The sequence below is a fragment of the Euprymna scolopes genome, chromosome 42, assembly GCF_053919585.1.
Source record: "Euprymna scolopes isolate OS-2025 chromosome 42, ASM5391958v1, whole genome shotgun sequence".
NCBI lineage: Eukaryota > Metazoa > Mollusca > Cephalopoda > Sepiida > Sepiolidae > Euprymna > Euprymna scolopes.
Genome location: NC_136523.1, coordinates 7,148,727 through 7,169,757, shown reverse-complemented (window position 1 = coordinate 7,169,757; position 21,031 = coordinate 7,148,727). Strand labels below are relative to the sequence as shown.

The following is a 21,031-nucleotide window of genomic DNA, read 5'->3' as shown; positions in this document are numbered from 1 at the left end:
ATATTCAGCAATATATTACATATGAAAGATGTATATATGAAAGATGTATATTCAGCAATATATTACATATGAAAGATGTATATTCAGAAATATATTACATATGAAAGATGTATATTCAGCAATATATTACATATGAAAGATGTATATTCAGCAATATATTACATATGAAAGATGTATATTCAGCAATATATTACATATGAAAGATGTATATATGAAAGATGTATATTCAGCAATATATTACATATGAAAGATGTATATATGAAAGATGTATATTCAGCAATATATTACATATGAAAGATGTATATTCAGCAATATATTACATATGAAAGATGTATATTCAGCAATATATTACATATGAAAGATGTATATTCAGCAATATATTACATATGAAAGATGTATATTCAGCAATATATTACATATGAAAGATGTATATTCAGCAATATATTACATATGAAAGATGTATATTCAGCAATATATTACATATGAAAGATGTATATTCAGCAATATATTACATATGAAAGATGTATATATGAAAGATGTATATTCAGCAATATATTACATATGAAAGATGTATATTCAGCAATATATTACATATGAAAGATGTATATTCAGCAATATATTACATATGAAAGATGTATATTCAGCAATATATTACATATGAAAGATGTATATTCAGCAATATATTACATATGAAAGATGTATATTCAGCAATATATTACATATGAAAGATGTATATTCAGCAATATACTACATATGAAAGATGTATATTCAGCAATATATTACATATGAAAGATGTATATTCAGCAATATATTACATATGAAAGATGTATATTCAGCAATATATTACATATGAAAGATGTATATATGAAAGATGTATATTCAGCAATATATTACATATGAAAGATGTATATTCAGCAATATATTACATATGAAAGATGTATATTCAGCAATATATTACATATGAAAGATGTATATATGAAAGATGTATATTCAGCAATATATTACATATGAAAGATGTATATTCAGCAATATATTACATATGAAAGATGTATATTCAGCAATATATTACATATGAAAGATGTATATTCAGCAATATATTACATATGAAAGATGTATATTCAGCAATATATTACATATGAAAGATGTATATATGAAAGATGTATATTCAGCAATATATTACATATGAAAGATGTATATTCAGCAATATATTACATATGAAAGATGTATATTCAGCAATATATTACATATGAAAGATGTATATATGAAAGATGTATATTCAGCAATATATTACATATGAAAGATGTATATTCAGCAATATATTACATATGAAAGATGTATATTCAGCAATATATTACATATGAAAGATGTATATATGAAAGATGTATATTCAGCAATATATTACATATGAAAGATGTATATTCAGCAATATATTACATATGAAAGATGTATATTCAGCAATATATTACATATGAAAGATGTATATTCAGCAATATATTACATATGAAAGATGTATATTCAGCAATATATTACATATGAAAGATGTATATTCAGCAATATATTACATATGAAAGATGTATATATGAAAGATGTATATTCAGCAATATATTACATATGAAAGATGTATATTCAGCAATATATTACATATGAAAGATGTATATTCAGCAATATATTACATATGAAAGATGTATATTCAGCAATATATTACATATGAAAGATGTATATTCAGCAATATATTACATATGAAAGATGTATATATGAAAGATGTATATTCAGCAATATATTACATATGAAAGATGTATATTCAGCAATATATTACATATGAAAGATGTATATTCAGCAATATATTACATATGAAAGATGTATATATGAAAGATGTATATTCAGCAATATATTACATATGAAAGATGTATATTCAGCAATATATTACATATGAAAGATGTATATTCAGCAATATATTACATATGAAAGATGTATATATGAAAGATGTATATTCAGCAATATATTACATATGAAAGATGTATATTCAGCAATATATTACATATGAAAGATGTATATTCAGCAATATATTACATATGAAAGATGTATATTCAGCAATATATTACATATGAAAGATGTATATTCAGCAATATATTACATATGAAAGATGTATATTCAGCAATATATTACATATGAAAGATGTATATTCAGCAATATATTACATATGAAAGATGTATATTCAGCAATATATTACATATGAAAGATGTATATTCAGCAATATATTACATATGAAAGATGTATATTCAGCAATATATTACATATGAAAGATGTATATTCAGCAATATATTACATATGAAAGATGTATATTCAGCAATATATTACATATGAAAGATGTATATTCAGCAATATATTACATATGAAAGATGTATATATGAAAGATGTATATTCAGCAATATATTACATATGAAAGATGTATATTCAGCAATATATTACATATGAAAGATGTATATTCAGCAATATATTACATATGAAAGATGTATATTCAGCAATATATTACATATGAAAGATGTATATTCAGCAATATATTACATATGAAAGATGTATATTCAGCAATATATTACATATGAAAGATGTATATATGAAAGATGTATATTCAGCAATATATTACATATGAAAGATGTATATTCAGCAATATATTACATATGAAAGATGTATATTCAGCAATATATTACATATGAAAGATGTATATTCAGCAATATATTACATATGAAAGATGTATATTCAGCAATATATTACATATGAAAGATGTATATTCAGCAATATATTACATATGAAAGATGTATATTCAGCAATATATTACATATGAAAGATGTATATATGAAAGATGTATATTCAGCAATATATTACATATGAAAGATGTATATTCAGCAATATATTACATATGAAAGATGTATATTCAGCAATATATTACATATGAAAGATGTATATTCAGCAATATATTACATATGAAAGATGTATATTCAGCAATATATTACATATGAAAGATGTATATTCAGCAATATATTACATATGAAAGATGTATATTCAGCAATATATTACATATGAAAGATGTATATTCAGCAATATATTACATATGAAAGATGTATATTCAGCAATATATTACATATGAAAGATGTATATTCAGCAATATATTACATATGAAAGATGTATATTCAGCAATATATTACATATGAAAGATGTATATTCAGCAATATATTACATATGAAAGATGTATATTCAGCAATATATTACATATGAAAGATGTATATTCAGCAATATATTACATATGAAAGATGTATATTCAGCAATATATTACATATGAAAGATGTATATTCAGCAATATATTACATATGAAAGATGTATATTCAGCAATATATTACATATGAAAGATGTATATATGAAAGATGTATATTCAGCAATATATTACATATGAAAGATGTATATTCAGCAATATATTACATATGAAAGATGTATATATGAAAGATGTATATTCAGCAATATATTACATATGAAAGATGTATATTCAGCAATATATTACATATGAAAGATGTATATTCAGCAATATATTACATATGAAAGATGTATATTCAGCAATATATTACATATGAAAGATGCATATTCAGCAATATATTACATATGAAAGATGTATATTCAGCAATATATTACATATGAAAGATGTATATTCAGCAATATATTACATATGAAAGATGTATATTCAGCAATATATTACATATGAAAGATGTATATTCAGCAATATATTATATATGAAAGATGTATATTCAGCAATATATTACATATGAAAGATGTATATTCAGCAATATATTACATATGAAAGATGTATATATGAAAGATGTATATTCAGCAATATATTACATATGAAAGATGTATATTCAGCAATATATTACATATGAAAGATGTATATTCAGCAATATATTACATATGAAAGATGTATATTCAGCAATATATTACATATGAAAGATGTATATTCAGCAATATATTACATATGAAAGATGTATATTCAGCAATATATTACATATGAAAGATGTATATATGAAAGATGTATATTCAGCAATATATTACATATGAAAGATGTATATATGAAAGATGTATATTCAGCAATATATTACATATGAAAGATGTATATTCAGCAATATATTACATATGAAAGATGTATATATGAAAGATGTATATTCAGCAATATATTACATATGAAAGATGTATATTCAGCAATATATTACATATGAAAGATGTATATTCAGCAATATATTACATATGAAAGATGTATATTCAGCAATATATTACATATGAAAGATGTATATTCAGCAATATATTACATATGAAAGATGTATATTCAGCAATATATTACATATGAAAGATGTATATTCAGCAATATATTACATATGAAAGATGTATATTCAGCAATATATTACATATGAAAGATGTATATATGAAAGATGTATATTCAGCAATATATTACATATGAAAGATGTATATATGAAAGATGTATATTCAGCAATATATTACATATGAAAGATGTATATATGAAAGATGTATATTCAGCAATATATTACATATGAAAGATGTATATATGAAAGATGTATATTCAGCAATATATTACATATGAAAGATGTATATTCAGCAATATATTACATATGAAAGATGTATATTCAGCAATATATTACATATGAAAGATGTATATATGAAAGATGTATATTCAGCAATATATTACATATGAAAGATGTATATTCAGCAATATATTACATATGAAAGATGTATATATGAAAGATGTATATTCAGCAATATATTACATATGAAAGATGTATATTCAGCAATATATTACATATGAAAGATGTATATTCAGCAATATATTACATATGAAAGATGTATATTCAGCAATATATTACATATGAAAGATGTATATTCAGCAATATATTACATATGAAAGATGTATATTCAGCAATATATTACATATGAAAGATGTATATTCAGCAATATATTACATATGAAAGATGTATATTCAGCAATATATTACATATGAAAGATGTATATATGAAAGATGTATATTCAGCAATATATTACATATGAAAGATGTATATTCAGCAATATATTACATATGAAAGATGTATATTCAGCAATATATTACATATGAAAGATGTATATTCAGCAATATATTACATATGAAAGATGTATATATGAAAGATGTATATTCAGCAATATATTACATATGAAAGATGTATATTCAGCAATATATTACATATGAAAGATGTATATTCAGCAATATATTACATATGAAAGATGTATATTCAGCAATATATTACATATGAAAGATGTATATTCAGCAATATATTACATATGAAAGATGTATATTCAGCAATATATTACATATGAAAGATGTATATATGAAAGATGTATATTCAGCAATATATTACATATGAAAGATGTATATTCAGCAATATATTACATATGAAAGATGTATATTCAGCAATATATTACATATGAAAGATGTATATTCAGCAATATATTACATATGAAAGATGTATATTCAGAAATATATTACATATGAAAGATGTATATTCAGCAATATATTACATATGAAAGATGTATATTCAGCAATATATTACATATGAAAGATGTATATTCAGCAATATATTACATATGAAAGATGTATATATGAAAGATGTATATTCAGCAATATATTACATATGAAAGATGTATATTCAGCAATATATTACATATGAAAGATGTATATTCAGCAATATATTACATATGAAAGATGTATATTCAGCAATATATTACATATGAAAGATGTATATTCAGAAATATATTACATATGAAAGATGTATATTCAGCAATATATTACATATGAAAGATGTATATTCAGCAATATATTACATATGAAAGATGTATATTCAGCAATATATTACATATGAAAGATGTATATATGAAAGATGTATATTCAGCAATATATTACATATGAAAGATGTATATTCAGCAATATATTACATATGAAAGATGTATATTCAGCAATATATTACATATGAAAGATGTATATTCAGCAATATATTACATATGAAAGATGTATATTCAGCAATATACTACATATGAAAGATGTATATTCAGCAATATATTACATATGAAAGATGTATATTCAGCAATATATTACATATGAAAGATGTATATTCAGCAATATATTACATATGAAAGATGTATATATGAAAGATGTATATTCAGCAATATATTACATATGAAAGATGTATATTCAGCAATATATTACATATGAAAGATGTATATTCAGCAATATATTACATATGAAAGATGTATATTCAGCAATATATTACATATGAAAGATGTATATTCAGCAATATATTACATATGAAAGATGTATATTCAGCAATATACTACATATGAAAGATGTATATTCAGAAATATATTACATATGAAAGATGTATATTCAGCAATATATTACATATGAAAGATGTATATTCAGCAATATATTACATATGAAAGATGTATATTCAGCAATATATTACATATGAAAGATGTATATATGAAAGATGTATATTCAGCAATATATTACATATGAAAGATGTATATTCAGAAATATATTACATATGAAAGATGTATATTCAGCAATATATTACATATGAAAGATGTATATTCAGCAATATATTACATATGAAAGATGTATATATGAAAGATGTATATTCAGCAATATATTACATATGAAAGATGTATATTCAGCAATATATTACATATGAAAGATGTATATTCAGAAATATATTACATATGAAAGATGTATATTCAGCAATATATTACATATGAAAGATGTATATTCAGCAATATATTACATATGAAAGATGTATATTCAGCAATATATTACATATGAAAGATGTATATTCAGCAATATATTACATATGAAAGATGTATATTCAGCAATATATTACATATGAAAGATGTATATTCAGCAATATATTACATATGAAAGATGTATATTCAGCAATATACTACATATGAAAGATGTATATTCAGCAATATATTACATATGAAAGATGTATATTCAGCAATATATTACATATGAAAGATGTATATTCAGCAATATATTACATATGAAAGATGTATATATGAAAGATGTATATTCAGCAATATATTACATATGAAAGATGTATATTCAGCAATATATTACATATGAAAGATGTATATTCAGCAATATATTACATATGAAAGATGTATATTCAGCAATATACTACATATGAAAGATGTATATTCAGCAATATACTACATATGAAAGATGTATATTCAGAAATATATTACATATGAAAGATGTATATTCAGCAATATATTACATATGAAAGATGTATATTCAGCAATATATTACATATGAAAGATGTATATTCAGCAATATATTACATATGAAAGATGTATATATGAAAGATGTATATTCAGCAATATATTACATATGAAAGATGTATATTCAGAAATATATTACATATGAAAGATGTATATTCAGCAATATATTACATATGAAAGATGTATATTCAGCAATATATTACATATGAAAGATGTATATATGAAAGATGTATATTCAGCAATATATTACATATGAAAGATGTATATTCAGCAATATATTACATATGAAAGATGTATATATGAAAGATGTATATTCAGCAATATATTACATATGAAAGATGTATATTCAGCAATATATTACATATGAAAGATGTATATTCAGAAATATATTACATATGAAAGATGTATATTCAGCAATATATTACATATGAAAGATGTATATTCAGCAATATATTACATATGAAAGATGTATATTCAGCAATATATTACATATGAAAGATGTATCAAGTTTTGCGTTTCCGAAAGTTGAGGACAGTTTTGAGTTTGTGACAGTTGAAGGAAGGTTGTGACTCTGAAGAGTTGAGGAGGTCAATTAATCAGGTGACTGACGAATCGCGGGGTTTTGATTCATGCTGAATGTCCACAGAATGCCCAGCAGCAATATATTACATATGAAAGATGTATATTCAGCAATATATTACATATGAAAGATGTATATTCAGCAATATATTACATATGAAAGATGTATATTCAGCAATATATTACATATGAAAGATGTATATTCAGCAATATATTACTTATGAAAGATGTATATTCAGCAATATATGACATATGAAAGATGTATATTCAGCAATATACTACATATGAAAGATGTATATTCAGCAATATATTACATATGAAAGATGTATCAAGTTTTGCGTTTCCGAAAGTTGAGGACAGTTTTGAGTTTGTGACAGTTGAAGGAAGGTTGTGACTCTGAAGAGTTGAGGAGGTCAATTAATCAGGCGACTGACGAATCGCGGGGTTTTGATTCATGCTGAATGTTCACAGAATGCCCAGCAGCAATATATTACATATGAAAGATATCGCTCTGGAATTTTCATAGATTCTGCATTTTATAATTGTGTTACGTTGTGTCATATCATAAAATGAGCGTTTGTTGTATATTGGTTGAAATTGGAATGGAGATGATATATTAAAACGTGTCTATTTATAGAAGACTGAGTGTTTGATTATCTTATCAGAGTTAATGACGTTGAGTGTGTGTGATCCTCTAATGGTCTTTCTATTACATATGTTCATATGCTGTTAAGTGTGAATATGTGTGTGACATATCATTTGAACATACCTTCTGCCATTTTGTTGGTCCACCTGGAAATTCACGTCTGGGAGGGAGACTTGATACCTGTTTTTGGGGACGAAGATTTATTTTACTCCAAGACAAGAAATTGGTTCTATAGTTTTTTTATTCACCTTCCAGTTTGTACGCAGAAGTAAGGAAAGTGAATTTGGCCTGTGTTGTTTTTTTCTACTAGGTCTTATTTCTACCACGTCAGCGTTTGTTCCCCCCCCCCCAGCGAAGGGAAGGAGACAACGGCGAAGCCGTCCGCTATCGTCCAAGTCGCAACCAAATCTCCTCGATTCAGCTAACTTGATCACATGACTCACACGCAATCAAATCAGCTGATCTTGACTTCCGGTCAACGTGTCTACACTATAATTCACACTCTCTCTCTCTCTCTCTCTCTCTCTCTCTCTCTCTCTCTCTCTATCCATTCGCTAACAATTGTTATACTAGCTGTATATACTTGGCTTGTTGAGTCAAAGTATATTGCCGGGCAAAGGGATTAGTCAGATACTATTTAAGATACACAGAATATTCTAACTTGTTATAAAAAATTATCACATGTTGGATGTAGGGAAGTACAAAACATATACATTTTGGTTTATGAAAATCAAACACGAAATAACTCTCATAGATTAAATAAATAAGCTTACTCTTGATTTTAAATGCAACTGTTGTCAGCTATTAATAATCTATATATCTATAAAAGTGAGCGCGTCTGTGTGTCTGTCCGTGTACATTTTCCTACGCAATAACTGTCAATTTTCAGGCTATAAACTCGAAGTTTGATATACAGGGTACTAAGATTTGGGAAAATCTTTGTAATCCGTTTTCAGCCAGAAATTTGCCTGTTAAGGGGTCAATGTTCAACAAGAACTTTGAGAACTCTACCAAACTCCTCTGCCAATTTTGGGTCTAAACACGTGAAATTTTAGATATAGGTTCCTTGGATATGGATCTAACTTAATAATTTGATTTGAACCCAAAACAATAAATGTTAAGGGCTCATAATAGGGGTCAAAGTTTAAAAATATTGACCTCTGCGGTCTCTACCAAATTACTCAACATACACCTCAACATTTTTTTTTTTTTCTCAACATACACCTCAAAACACCCGGGCAACGACAGGCTGAAATGCTAGTCAAAAATAAATTAAATAAATCAAACTTAAATAATATTTCTAAATAGAGCACTTAAATGATATCATTACAGCAAATAAGCAGGGCATGCATGGTTCTCCTCCACAAGTAAAAAAAAATTATTTTCACCATGACTAATGTTTGAGCAAAATTTCAAAAAAATCCAAAGTGTGGCTATTGAGAAAAGTATGAACAAACGAATGATTTGGGGGCAAATTTTACCCCTATAATGCCTTCTAGGGGTTCAAGCAGGATTATCCCAGAAAATCCATTCTGACAAAAATTTACTTTTACCATGACTAATGTTTGTGCAAAATTTTAAAAAATAAAAGGCATGATTATTGAGAAAAGTGAAAACAAAAGAACAGACGAATAAGAGTGAATTACTAGGTCCAATCCCTCCTTTGTCAGGGGACCAATCAAACTAATTATCAAAATAGATTTTTTTTTTAATATAATATGCAAATGAGATAATTTACTGAACTCTATATTCAAAAGAAATTAACCAGAGTTATCCCAGAAAATCCGTTCTGGCAAAAATTGACTTTCATCATGACTATTGTTTCTGCAAAATTAAAAAAAAATCCAAGGTGTTATTGAGAAAAGTGGGAACAAACAAACTGACGAATGAGAGTGAATTACTAGGTCTAATCCATCGTTTGTGGGGGAGGGGGCAATTAAGCTAATTATTAAAATAAATTTTATTTAATGTAATATGCAAATCAGGTTACTCATTGAATATAGATTTCTTTTGAATACAGATTATATATAGAAATCATGCTGGAATAAAAATGGTATATAAGTCTGCTTTCAGTATGAAAATTAATTTTTGAAACAGTGTACCTTTCATATATACTAACGAGGGGTACCCGGCGTTGCCCAGATGTTTGGAGGTGTGGGGGGGGGGTTAAAAAAAAAAAAGTAAGTATGAGGATTGAACGCGAACCCTTGAGGCAAAGTTGTAAATTAAAGTGTGAAAAAAAAAAAAAACGTGCGACGTTAACCATTGCCCCACCGCGAGATGCTAACGGAAACATGTTTGAATTTATTTAATTACTTGGATTTAGCAGGTGCCCGTTTCAATGAATTAATGAGGTCAAGTTTGACTGCGGGATAGTATTCATTTACTGCTGAACGCTTCCCCCCCCCCCACCCAAGATGTTATAGGAAAAAGACTAACCCACATGCGGCGAACGACAAATATTGAATATTTATCTTTCCGAAATCGAGCAAATTAAATAGACAGGCGAGCTTCGTTGTTAACTGTGAGATATTACGATTTATATGTGATATAAAAAGTTTTTAAAAAGTTGTGAAGCGAGCGACCGCTTCTCTAAAAAAGCCTTTTTGTTGACATACAGAGAAAGCGAACACACATACATACATACATACATTTTCGCTTTTATGTATATAGATTAATCAAATTGTGAACAAACAGACAGACAGGAATACAACTTATAGATTTCAGCTGCATATAAAAGAATGATAACACACTGATACACAAAAATATAATGGTGCGACGACGGTGAAGGAGTGTGGCCTAGTGAGAAAGATTAAATCTGGACAGTATACAGAAGAATTTCAAGCTTAAGTTCTCATTTAATCCACAGGGTAGATTGTTCTCATTCTCTCAGCCACGATCATGTAAAAGTGCTAATTTACGTTATTATCACCTGTAGTAAAGATTGAACCTTCAACTTCCAGAAAACTGTCACTTAGAATTAACTCTTCTGGAGATGTCAGTTTCAACCCTTACTACAGGCAACATTAACTAAGAACATCATAAAATTATTTGTATTATTTGGACTCATCGGACTACTGTTCTCATCTTGATAGTGATTTTCACAACGTTTCAGTCACTGTAACCTCTGACCGTCTTCAGGTGTATCTTTGTCAAACTCAGGAATGTTTCTATCGGACTCTGCAATTTGGACGGAATTTTAAATGGAAACCTTGTTTACTTCAGGTCGGAGGTTACATCAACTGAAACGTTGTGAAAATCACGCTGAAGATGAGAACAATAGTCCGATGAATCCAAATAATACGAATAACCAATCCTCATCTCAAAAATTCAGAAACGTCATATTATAAAATTAAGTAAAACTACTATTCAGTCATGGCTGCTGAAACAAGAACAATCTACATCCATAGAATAACAGAAAAAAGAATTCAGTTTAAAATTTAAAATTTACTATAGGTGCCTGAGCTTGACAAAAATTCCTAAATTGAAAAAGATATACTTGAAGAAGGCTGGAGGTTACATCGGTCATAACATGGTGGAGGCTAATATCAAATGAGAATATTAATTCGAATAATCTAAACAATACAAAATAATCGAGCCTCATCTAAAAAAAATTAGAAAAATGGGCGAAAGTTATAGCCTCGAAAGAAGTGGAGCAAAAAATGAACATTGTCTACCAAGAGGTGCAGGACTAAAGGAGTAAATCGTCTCTTACAATGTGATTTTATTATTTGTATTGAACTATGTAGCACAATATTACTTTCTGAGTATTTGTTAGTACTTATTAATTTATCTCATTTATGTCAGTAATATATTCAAAATACAATAGACACTATTTTCATAGAAATCTTAATAAACTCATATTTGTTGCATGTTATAGATTTTTCTGCTTAAAAAACTATGCAGAAAAATATCAGCTTTATCAAAACTTGTTGATTAAATATATTTTTCATTTTTAGAATTTATACAGGTTTTGCTAGTTCGCATTAATCTCTAACTATTCACTGAAAAGATACCATATTACTTAGTTCACTGCACCTTCTCATAAGCAAGGGTCATACAAAATTTCAGTACTTGTACAGTTTAATCAACACATTAAAAAATGAAAATATTGAAAAAAGGTTATATTGTACCTATCCGTTATGGACTGAAGATCTTTGAAAAAAAAATTGCACTTAATTTGATCGAGTATTTTTTTTTTTTTACAGCGGAAAAACACGTTTTTATGAGAGCGCAATGAAGGTAGCCATCTTTGAATTTTTTAAACACATCATGGGGAGATAACTCAGTTTAAAGCGCCGACACTCCCCCCCACCTCCCATTTTTAATACTAGCTTATCTTCCTAAAAATCGAAACATGACTACCTTTTGCTCGGTATGATAGCAAATTATTTTTTCACTGTAAAAAAAAAAGAAGAAAACTAAGGGGGATCTTCATTACATAACAGATATGTACAATATAACCTTTTCTTTTTTTTTGATATTTTCATTTTTTAATGTGTTGATTAAACTGTACAAGTACCATAATTCCAGCCAGATCAGTACAGTAGTTTCAGAGAAGTGGACTTCACATACTAATCCCTATTAATCCCTAACTGTGTATCAAATGGATACCATAATACTTAGTCTGCTGCATCTTATTATAACAAATAGAAAATTTCAGCCAGATCGGCCTAATAATTTCCGAGAAAAAGTAGAACAGAAAAACAGACAGCTAGACTAATAGAAATATAATATATAATACTTACATTCACTGTTTAAAATTTTCATCAGTGTGGTTTCTAGTATAGCTCCACGACTACCACCTTCACCCAACATATGCAACTTGGAAATAAAATAATTAGAAAATCAACAACAATCATTAAAAGAGACATTCACAAACTAAAGCTAAGTATATAAATTATAAGAAAAATTATACAAGGTGAAACGATAAAATTATCGCTATAGAAAAGACAACATGATACTGTAACACCCCCAGTGCAGCTCAGCTCAGGTGCATAGGCTCGTGATTGAAGTGCACCTGTAGCCGATACATGCGGCGTTACCCGTGGTTTCGTCTAGTGGTCGAATTCATCTTCGGGTCGTCGTCGGTCTCCTCACGGTTCTGCTTTCAAATCAGCTTCCAACCGTCACCTGGACTATCGGAGAAATATATTGCATTCACAACGGCGTTCCAATCAAAGAAAAGAAAGTCAAAACTTGATTGGTTAACACAGAATTGATTATTGTCTTTGACTTTACAATATAATAGTTACACACTGTCTGGTCATGCAACTTAGGGGGTTGGCAGTTTTGTTTCCTTTACCAAGCTCTCTGTTCTCCATCCACCGTCCGTCCACGGGAAGGAATCAGCGAAAAAGACAACAATTAGCTAAGTGTCTTGTTTTTATCAAAACAGTAATTCCTCCGTCCACCTTTTTGGAGTTATTCTTCCTTCCTTTCCTTTCCTCTCCCTCTCTTCTTTTATCATATCAATTTGTACTCCCTTTTCCTTTTTCCTCTCCCTCTCTCTCTCTTTGTTTCCCTAATTTCTACTCCTTCTCTCGGCGTTTATCCATACCAATTTTTAACCCTTATTGCACTGAGGTGTTACTTATCATGTCACCTCCAGGTCGACCATGTCACTCAACAGGGTTTTAAAACAACCTCTTCGTTGTTAACAGATCTTTAACCGTCGGAACAAATTCTCGTTTGTCTTTCTCTTAAAGACCCCACCCCGGCCCTGATGTGATAAGCGACAATTATTTATCTCCATGAGTCAACATTTTCGGCTGGCGACCCTGTATTGCTTTTTCTGCCAACTCGAGAATCTCATTATCATTTATTTATTTCTTTCCCATCAAAATATTCACTATTTCTTCTCTCATAAACATCTGTTTTTCCTTGACCAAGTGTCAGTATGTCCCCCCCCCCCCATGCCTCATCCTCTATTTGAAAAGCAAGATCATCTGGTGTCGCCAGGGATCTCGTCATAATACCATTTCCATTTAATAAAAACCGGTTTTCTTTTCTTGTTGTAGATCTTCTACTAGTTGGCCATATCTGGGCAGGAGCTGCTAAAAACAGCCTATCCTGCCTTGACAGAGTACAAAATAGACTTCGTGGCTTAGTGGGGGATGCCCTTTTCTCTACCTTGCAACCTCTCTCCCACAGAAGAGACGTTGCGAGCCTGTCCTTGTTTTATCGTTATTTCCATGGCAGATGCTCGTCTGAACTCCAATCTCTGGTCCCCCCTCGCCAATCTTTCACGAAAAACACCCGTCTAGCTGAATCCACTGTGAAAAATTTCCCCCACTCTATATCTGTGCCTAAATCAAAACGCGGATTCCATGAACAAAGCTTCTTTCTTAGAACTGCACGCCTGTGGAACTCTGTTCCGTCTGCCTGCTTCCCTCCGGACTACAACTTGGATGTCTTCAAGTCCAATGTTAACAAATTCCTAATGAATCGCCCCTTTAGGTAAACACTTCAGCAAATCTCCTCACTAACTTAATGTACTTACGATAACCCTTATCCCTGAGTGGCTTCCTGGCCTTGATAAGTGGTGATCACTGTGTAAAAAAAAAAAAAAAAAAGTTCAAATCCCACGAGTGATAGAAGCCTTCTAACATGTCTGAAAGTGACACAATGTTCAACGAGCGGGATCGGACATGTTGCGCCACTGTATAACTTATGCTCTCTACTAATGCAAGTTATGACAACAGGACCATTGCCAACACCTTCAAAATGCATCGCTAGATTGCCACGAATAACAGGGACATGCCCAGAATGATTAAAACAAAGTTTCTGGCCACGGTTATGGTCTTTGGTGTGGTTTTAAGTGAGCGCCACATCATGCCACCTCACATCTTTGAAGCCAGCTTGAAAGTCAACACTAAAGTGTACCTGAATGTGCTGAAGAGTGTGTTGATCCTCTGGTGCTATTAGGTGACCGCTGGCAGACTCTGGGTGTGGCAGCAGGACCCGGCACTGGTCCACAAGTCTCAGGAGATCCAGACTTAGCTTCCAAAGGAGTGCTATGACTTTTTATCTTTCTCTCACTGACCACCCACTGACCTAAACCAGCTGGACTACTTCATTTCGTCCTATGTCGAGAACATCATCTACATGACCTCCCACAACACCAAAGGCAGCCTGATCCCCACCATCCATCGAATATTCGCCAAGCTCCCGCAGGCACTTGTGAAAAAGACATGATACCATGGTGATTGAGGCTGAAGGTGACTACACTGAATAGATGTCAGCTGTACTACGTAATCAAGCTAACTGAATTGATTTTTCAATAAAAGTTTAAAAATAAAGTTGTAGTGTTGTTTTCTTGGGAGAGGGGGGGGGGTTGTTTTTGTTTTACGGCATATCAACCCTTTTCGGGTTATTTAATGCCGAATCCAAAGATTTTGAAGAAAAATTTTTTTAATAGAATATATTTGTTGTCTTCAAGTCGGTTTCTATTTAACCCATAGTTGGGACCCTAACAGGTACTACCACTCCGGGTCAGAGAGGACCTGGGAGCAATGTCATTTTTAGGGTGGCTCCACACTCCCCAAAGCCCGCAAGCTGGGGCCTCACCACTGGATATAGTTTATGGTAAAGAATTAATGAGATGCAATGATTTTCCAAACCAAACAGAGACCTTTCTAGCCTCGTTTTGGTGTATAATCGTGTTCATCATAGATGCTCGACTGAGCTCCAATTCCTGGTCCATTCTGTAAAACATTTACTGCAAAAACTCGCCTAACAACAACCACATTCTTCAGCACATCCAGGTACACTTTGGTGCTGACTTCAAGCCGACTTCAAAGATGTGAGGTGGCATGATGTGGCCCCCACGTGAAACCACACCAAAGACCATAACCGTAGCTGAGCACGTCCCTGTTATTGGTGGCAATCCAGCGATGCATTTTGACGGTGCTGGCAATGGTCCTGTTGCCATAACTTGGATCAGTAGAGAGCATGAGTTGTACAGTGGCGCATCTCTGAACATGCTCGACTGAGCTCCAATTCCTGGTTCATTCTGTAAAAGATTTACTGCAAAAACTCGCCTAGCAACAACCACAGCAAATAATGTTTTTACCTCTCGCTTTTTACCAAAGCCCGCAAGCTGGGGCCTCACCACTGGATATAGTCTAAGATCATATCCAGGACCTGGGAGGGGGGGGGGCATAAATTTATTATTCCATCCTGTACTGGGACGTAAAGGGCTGATATTTCGAACCATGTTTAGGGAAGATGAGATAACTGTTGGTTTACATTACATTTAAACGGCTTCATGTCAGTACAGTTGTTGTGTCGTTGGGTTCTTTTTAAGATGATGAGGGGAAGATAGAGAAGAGACACTTATACACTTCTGTAAATTCTTAACATATAGCGAGGAGAGGGCAGTTATTACTTATGATGAGTTATACAAGATGATTACATATTACCTTTGTTGTAGGAAGACGACACGAAGACGGCAGTTACAAAAATATGATGTTCTTTTATTCTATTTGACCGGTCGCAATGATGATGACATCCAGGAATTCAAAGTCGACTACATGAGTAAAACTTCCTCCCTTGCTTCCAAAGGGACCCTCCTCTGACCATATCAGCTCTGTCTCCTATCTTCGTCTCCAACTCTGTCTAACTCATCTTCGACTCTAGCTCCTATATTGAGAATTCATTTCTGCCATGACGTCATATGTGTGTCGAAAAGCGTGATCGACCCATGTGGCCTGAACATGTATGGTTCGCACATGTTTCCAAACCATTTCTGCAGACAAAGAATTCGTACTTACCTATTTTTCGACCTAACTTATTTTTCAATATGTTTTTAATTTGCTATTGTTCGTTCTTCTCTAACTGACCTTATTTTAATTCAGTTTTCATAAAAAGAATTGAACCATTAAAATTCCTTCTGCAACAACATATCTAAACTATTTTATGTGAAACTGGAGAATTCTTTTCTGAATCTATTTCTGAACCTTGCTTACAAGGTTCGAATCTCGGTCTATCCTAGTCTCATTTATACTCATCTAATGTTTTTCTTACTTACAAGAAAAGGGCTCTTTTCTTGTAAGTAAGAAAAACATTTGTATTTTGTTTCTGATGATTAGCCATTTTTGAATATTTTTTAACGAAATAATGTTTACGCTAGTCCAAATGGTTAAGAAACGATTAGAACTTGAAGAAATATATCTTATGATAAACCGTTTATAATATATCGTTGTCTTTGTTATTGCGAAATTATAACACAGGTGATCGATTATTAGTACTGATACTCAATGTTGATTTAATATTGATTTGATTTAATTGGTATATGAGCATTACCGAAATTTAACAAGCAAATTTTGATCATATCTCTCTCTCTCTCTCTCTCTCTGTATATATATATATATATATATATATATATATATATATATATATATATATATATATATATATATATATATATATATATATATATAATTTAATTTAAATACCAAAAAAAAACAAGAAACGGGCAGGTGAAATTATTAAAATTACCTTAAGGCCTTATCGTCTGACCCTCTAAGAGGAAACGTCAGAATGATAAATTAAAAACTAAGAAACTACTTTATGTGAAACTGAACAATGCTAAATTCCATTTCTGAATCTATTTCTGAACCTTGCTTACAAGGTTCGAATCTCGGTCTATCCTAATCTCATTTATACTTATCTCATGTTTTTCTTACTTCCAAGAAAAGGGCTCTTTTCTTGTAACACAGTCAGTGAAGCAGGTAACAGAGGGAATTCCAAGGTTTAGCAATCCGAGGAAAGAAACCATTAGAGTGGAAGACTTTCCAGCATTTAGAAATCTCTACAGTGAAGTGGTGGGATTTTGTTGCTGAACAGGTTTGTCGAAAGTATATATGTCAAGGGGGTACCAATGCAAAGAGTTGATCAAAGCACATTCCATTTAAATACTCATAAAACAACTTACCTCATCAACGACGACTAGACCCAAAGTGTTCATGCGGTCGAGCTCAATAAATTGGTTTACGAGACTGTGTGCCTTCTCGATGGTTGCAACGTACAGAGAACTCTTTTGTCTGCGCTTTGTAGGGGGGTAACGGCCCTTGCTGCCTGCATATTCCTCTACCAAGAAATCCAACTCAACTGCCATTTCTGACAGGGATTTGACCTGCATTATTAGAAAGAGAGAAACATTCAAGTTGAAAGTTACACCTCCTGGATGATGCTGACTTTCTGTGTTATTGTTGTTTGCAGTAGTAATAGTAGTAGTAGTAGTAGTAGTAGTAGTAGTCCTAATAAAAAATAATAATAACATACTAATAATAAGAATAATTAAAAAGATAATAATAAAAATAATAATAAAATAATAATAAAAAATTAAAAATAATGAAAAAATAATAAAATAATAAAATAATAAAATAATAATAATAAAATAATAAAAAATAATGAAAAAATAATAATAAAATAATAAAATAATAAAATAAAATAATAAAATAATAATAAAAATAATAATAAAATAATAATATAAAATAATAATAAAAAATAATAATGAAAAAATAATAACAAAATAAAATAATAATAGTAATAATAAAATAATATAAAATAATAATAAAAATAATAATGAAAACAAAATAATAAAATAATAATAGTGATAATAATGTAGCTCCTAAAACCGTCTCACACATTGTTCATGGATGTTTTACACTTGGTCAAAAAAATACAAACGTCACCATGACAACGTATGTGCAAATCTGCATTGAAGTTTATGCCAAAAGTTTGGAATCCAAGTGACAAACAAGTGGTACCAACATTACCCAGGGATTTCATGGTTTAGTGTGACTGAGAGATAACTCACAGGAAACTGAATATTGCAGTTGTGAACAAAAAGACCAATGCCAAATTATTGATATGGCTTGTCCAAATAATATCAACTTAACAGGCAAAAAAAAAAAAAGAGAACAGAAACTGAGGATGGAGATTTCTAGCTTGTTAAATAAGACAACTTCCATCATGCCAATCATCATCGGCGCGTTTGACTCAATTAAAGATGATCTTCAGAAACAATTGTACACCCTTAGAATCAAGTACAACATCACCATACTCCAGAAGTCAGTTCTGCTTGGCACAGCAAACACCTTATGCCAGGTGCTTTCCATCTAATTGACTCTTTGACTATGCTCACTAGCTTTGGTGCAAAAGCCCGCTCATAAGTGAAAAATAAAAAAGAAATAAAACGGTGTAAAACACAGTGCAGTTAACGAACATAATAATAATAATAATAAAATAATAATACTAACAAACTACAATTGTTGCTAATTATAATAATAATAATAAACTAGAGAAACATTATCTGAAAATTTGGATTATTTGGATTATTCAAACTACTGTTCTAATTTTGAATGTTAATTTCACAATATTTCACTTCAACCTTTTTCAGGTACATCTTGTTGAACCTGGAAATTGGTTCAGGATTTACAACGGAAGACTTTTTTTTTTGCAGGAGGAGCATGCTCTCATTGCCTCAGCCATAACTGAGTAGAAGTGCTAAGTAATTTGGGTGCTTGTTAAGATAAGAGTTGACGGATCGATTTTTTTTTGAAAATATGCTGTTTTAAACAAAAACAACAGTACTTACTTGTCATGTCAAAAATAGTAATATATTCAAAAAAACTCATCAAGTAGAAAATAATTTTTACGGAAAATAGGAGGAAACGGGATTTTCCCTAGATGTGAACATCTTGAAGATTGTGAATACAGGGGAAATACTTATCTTCCTTTTCGTCACTATAAAGGCATACGTTTTGTTTTAGCCGATAGCAATAGACTTTTTTTTTTTTTTTTTACTAAAACACAATAGCAATTGTTCCACTTCATGAATTTTCATAAATTTTGGATATATTACTATTTTCGACATGGCAAATAAGTACTGTTGTTTTGGCTTAAAACCACATATTTAAAACAACGATCTGTCAACTATCTTAAGTATTGCTCACACTGAAGATTGAACCTTCAACCTCCAGAGTGTAACTTAGAACTAAATTTTATCGGGTACTTTATCCAATAAGCCACAATTGCAGATAATTCTAGTATGAATTTGAGGAGCATTAAATTCATTTTTTTTGTTTTTAGATGTTCTGTTACATGGAAGGGGACAGATCCCAGTAATAAAAAGAACAAAATAGATAAGTTTTAAAATGATATTTGGAAAAGGTTAGAATCGAACCCAGTAAGAAAAGTTAAAAAAAAGAATACATATCGAAATCCTAGGAATGCAGAACGATTGTTCTTGGAAATAACTAAATATTATTTTTGTCATAGTTAGGTATGAACAATGCAAGTTAGAAATAACGATAAAAAATAAGTTAGATATTGAACAACTCAATTTAGGAATTTCTTTGTTTGTCAAAAGCGTGTTTGGATATACATATGGAAATCCATGTGAGTGGATCACATGGTGGGGCACACTTTTGATGT

At 30.2% G+C, this 21,031-nt stretch overlaps 1 protein-coding gene across 2 annotated transcripts in view; it reads right to left on the bottom strand.

The window, feature by feature from the left end:
• Positions 1-21,031, bottom strand: part of LOC145266915 (helicase POLQ-like) — a 146,914-nt gene that overhangs the window by 103,958 nt on the left and 21,925 nt on the right. For both annotated transcript variants that reach the window (XM_080122709.1, XM_080122708.1), the window contains exons 6-7: positions 18,525-18,725; positions 13,336-13,411 (exon numbers count right to left, since the gene is read on the bottom strand). In XM_080122709.1, coding sequence (XP_079978835.1) covers positions 13,336-13,411; positions 18,525-18,725 — 277 coding nt within the window. The remainder of the gene's footprint in view (positions 1-13,335; positions 13,412-18,524; positions 18,726-21,031) is intronic.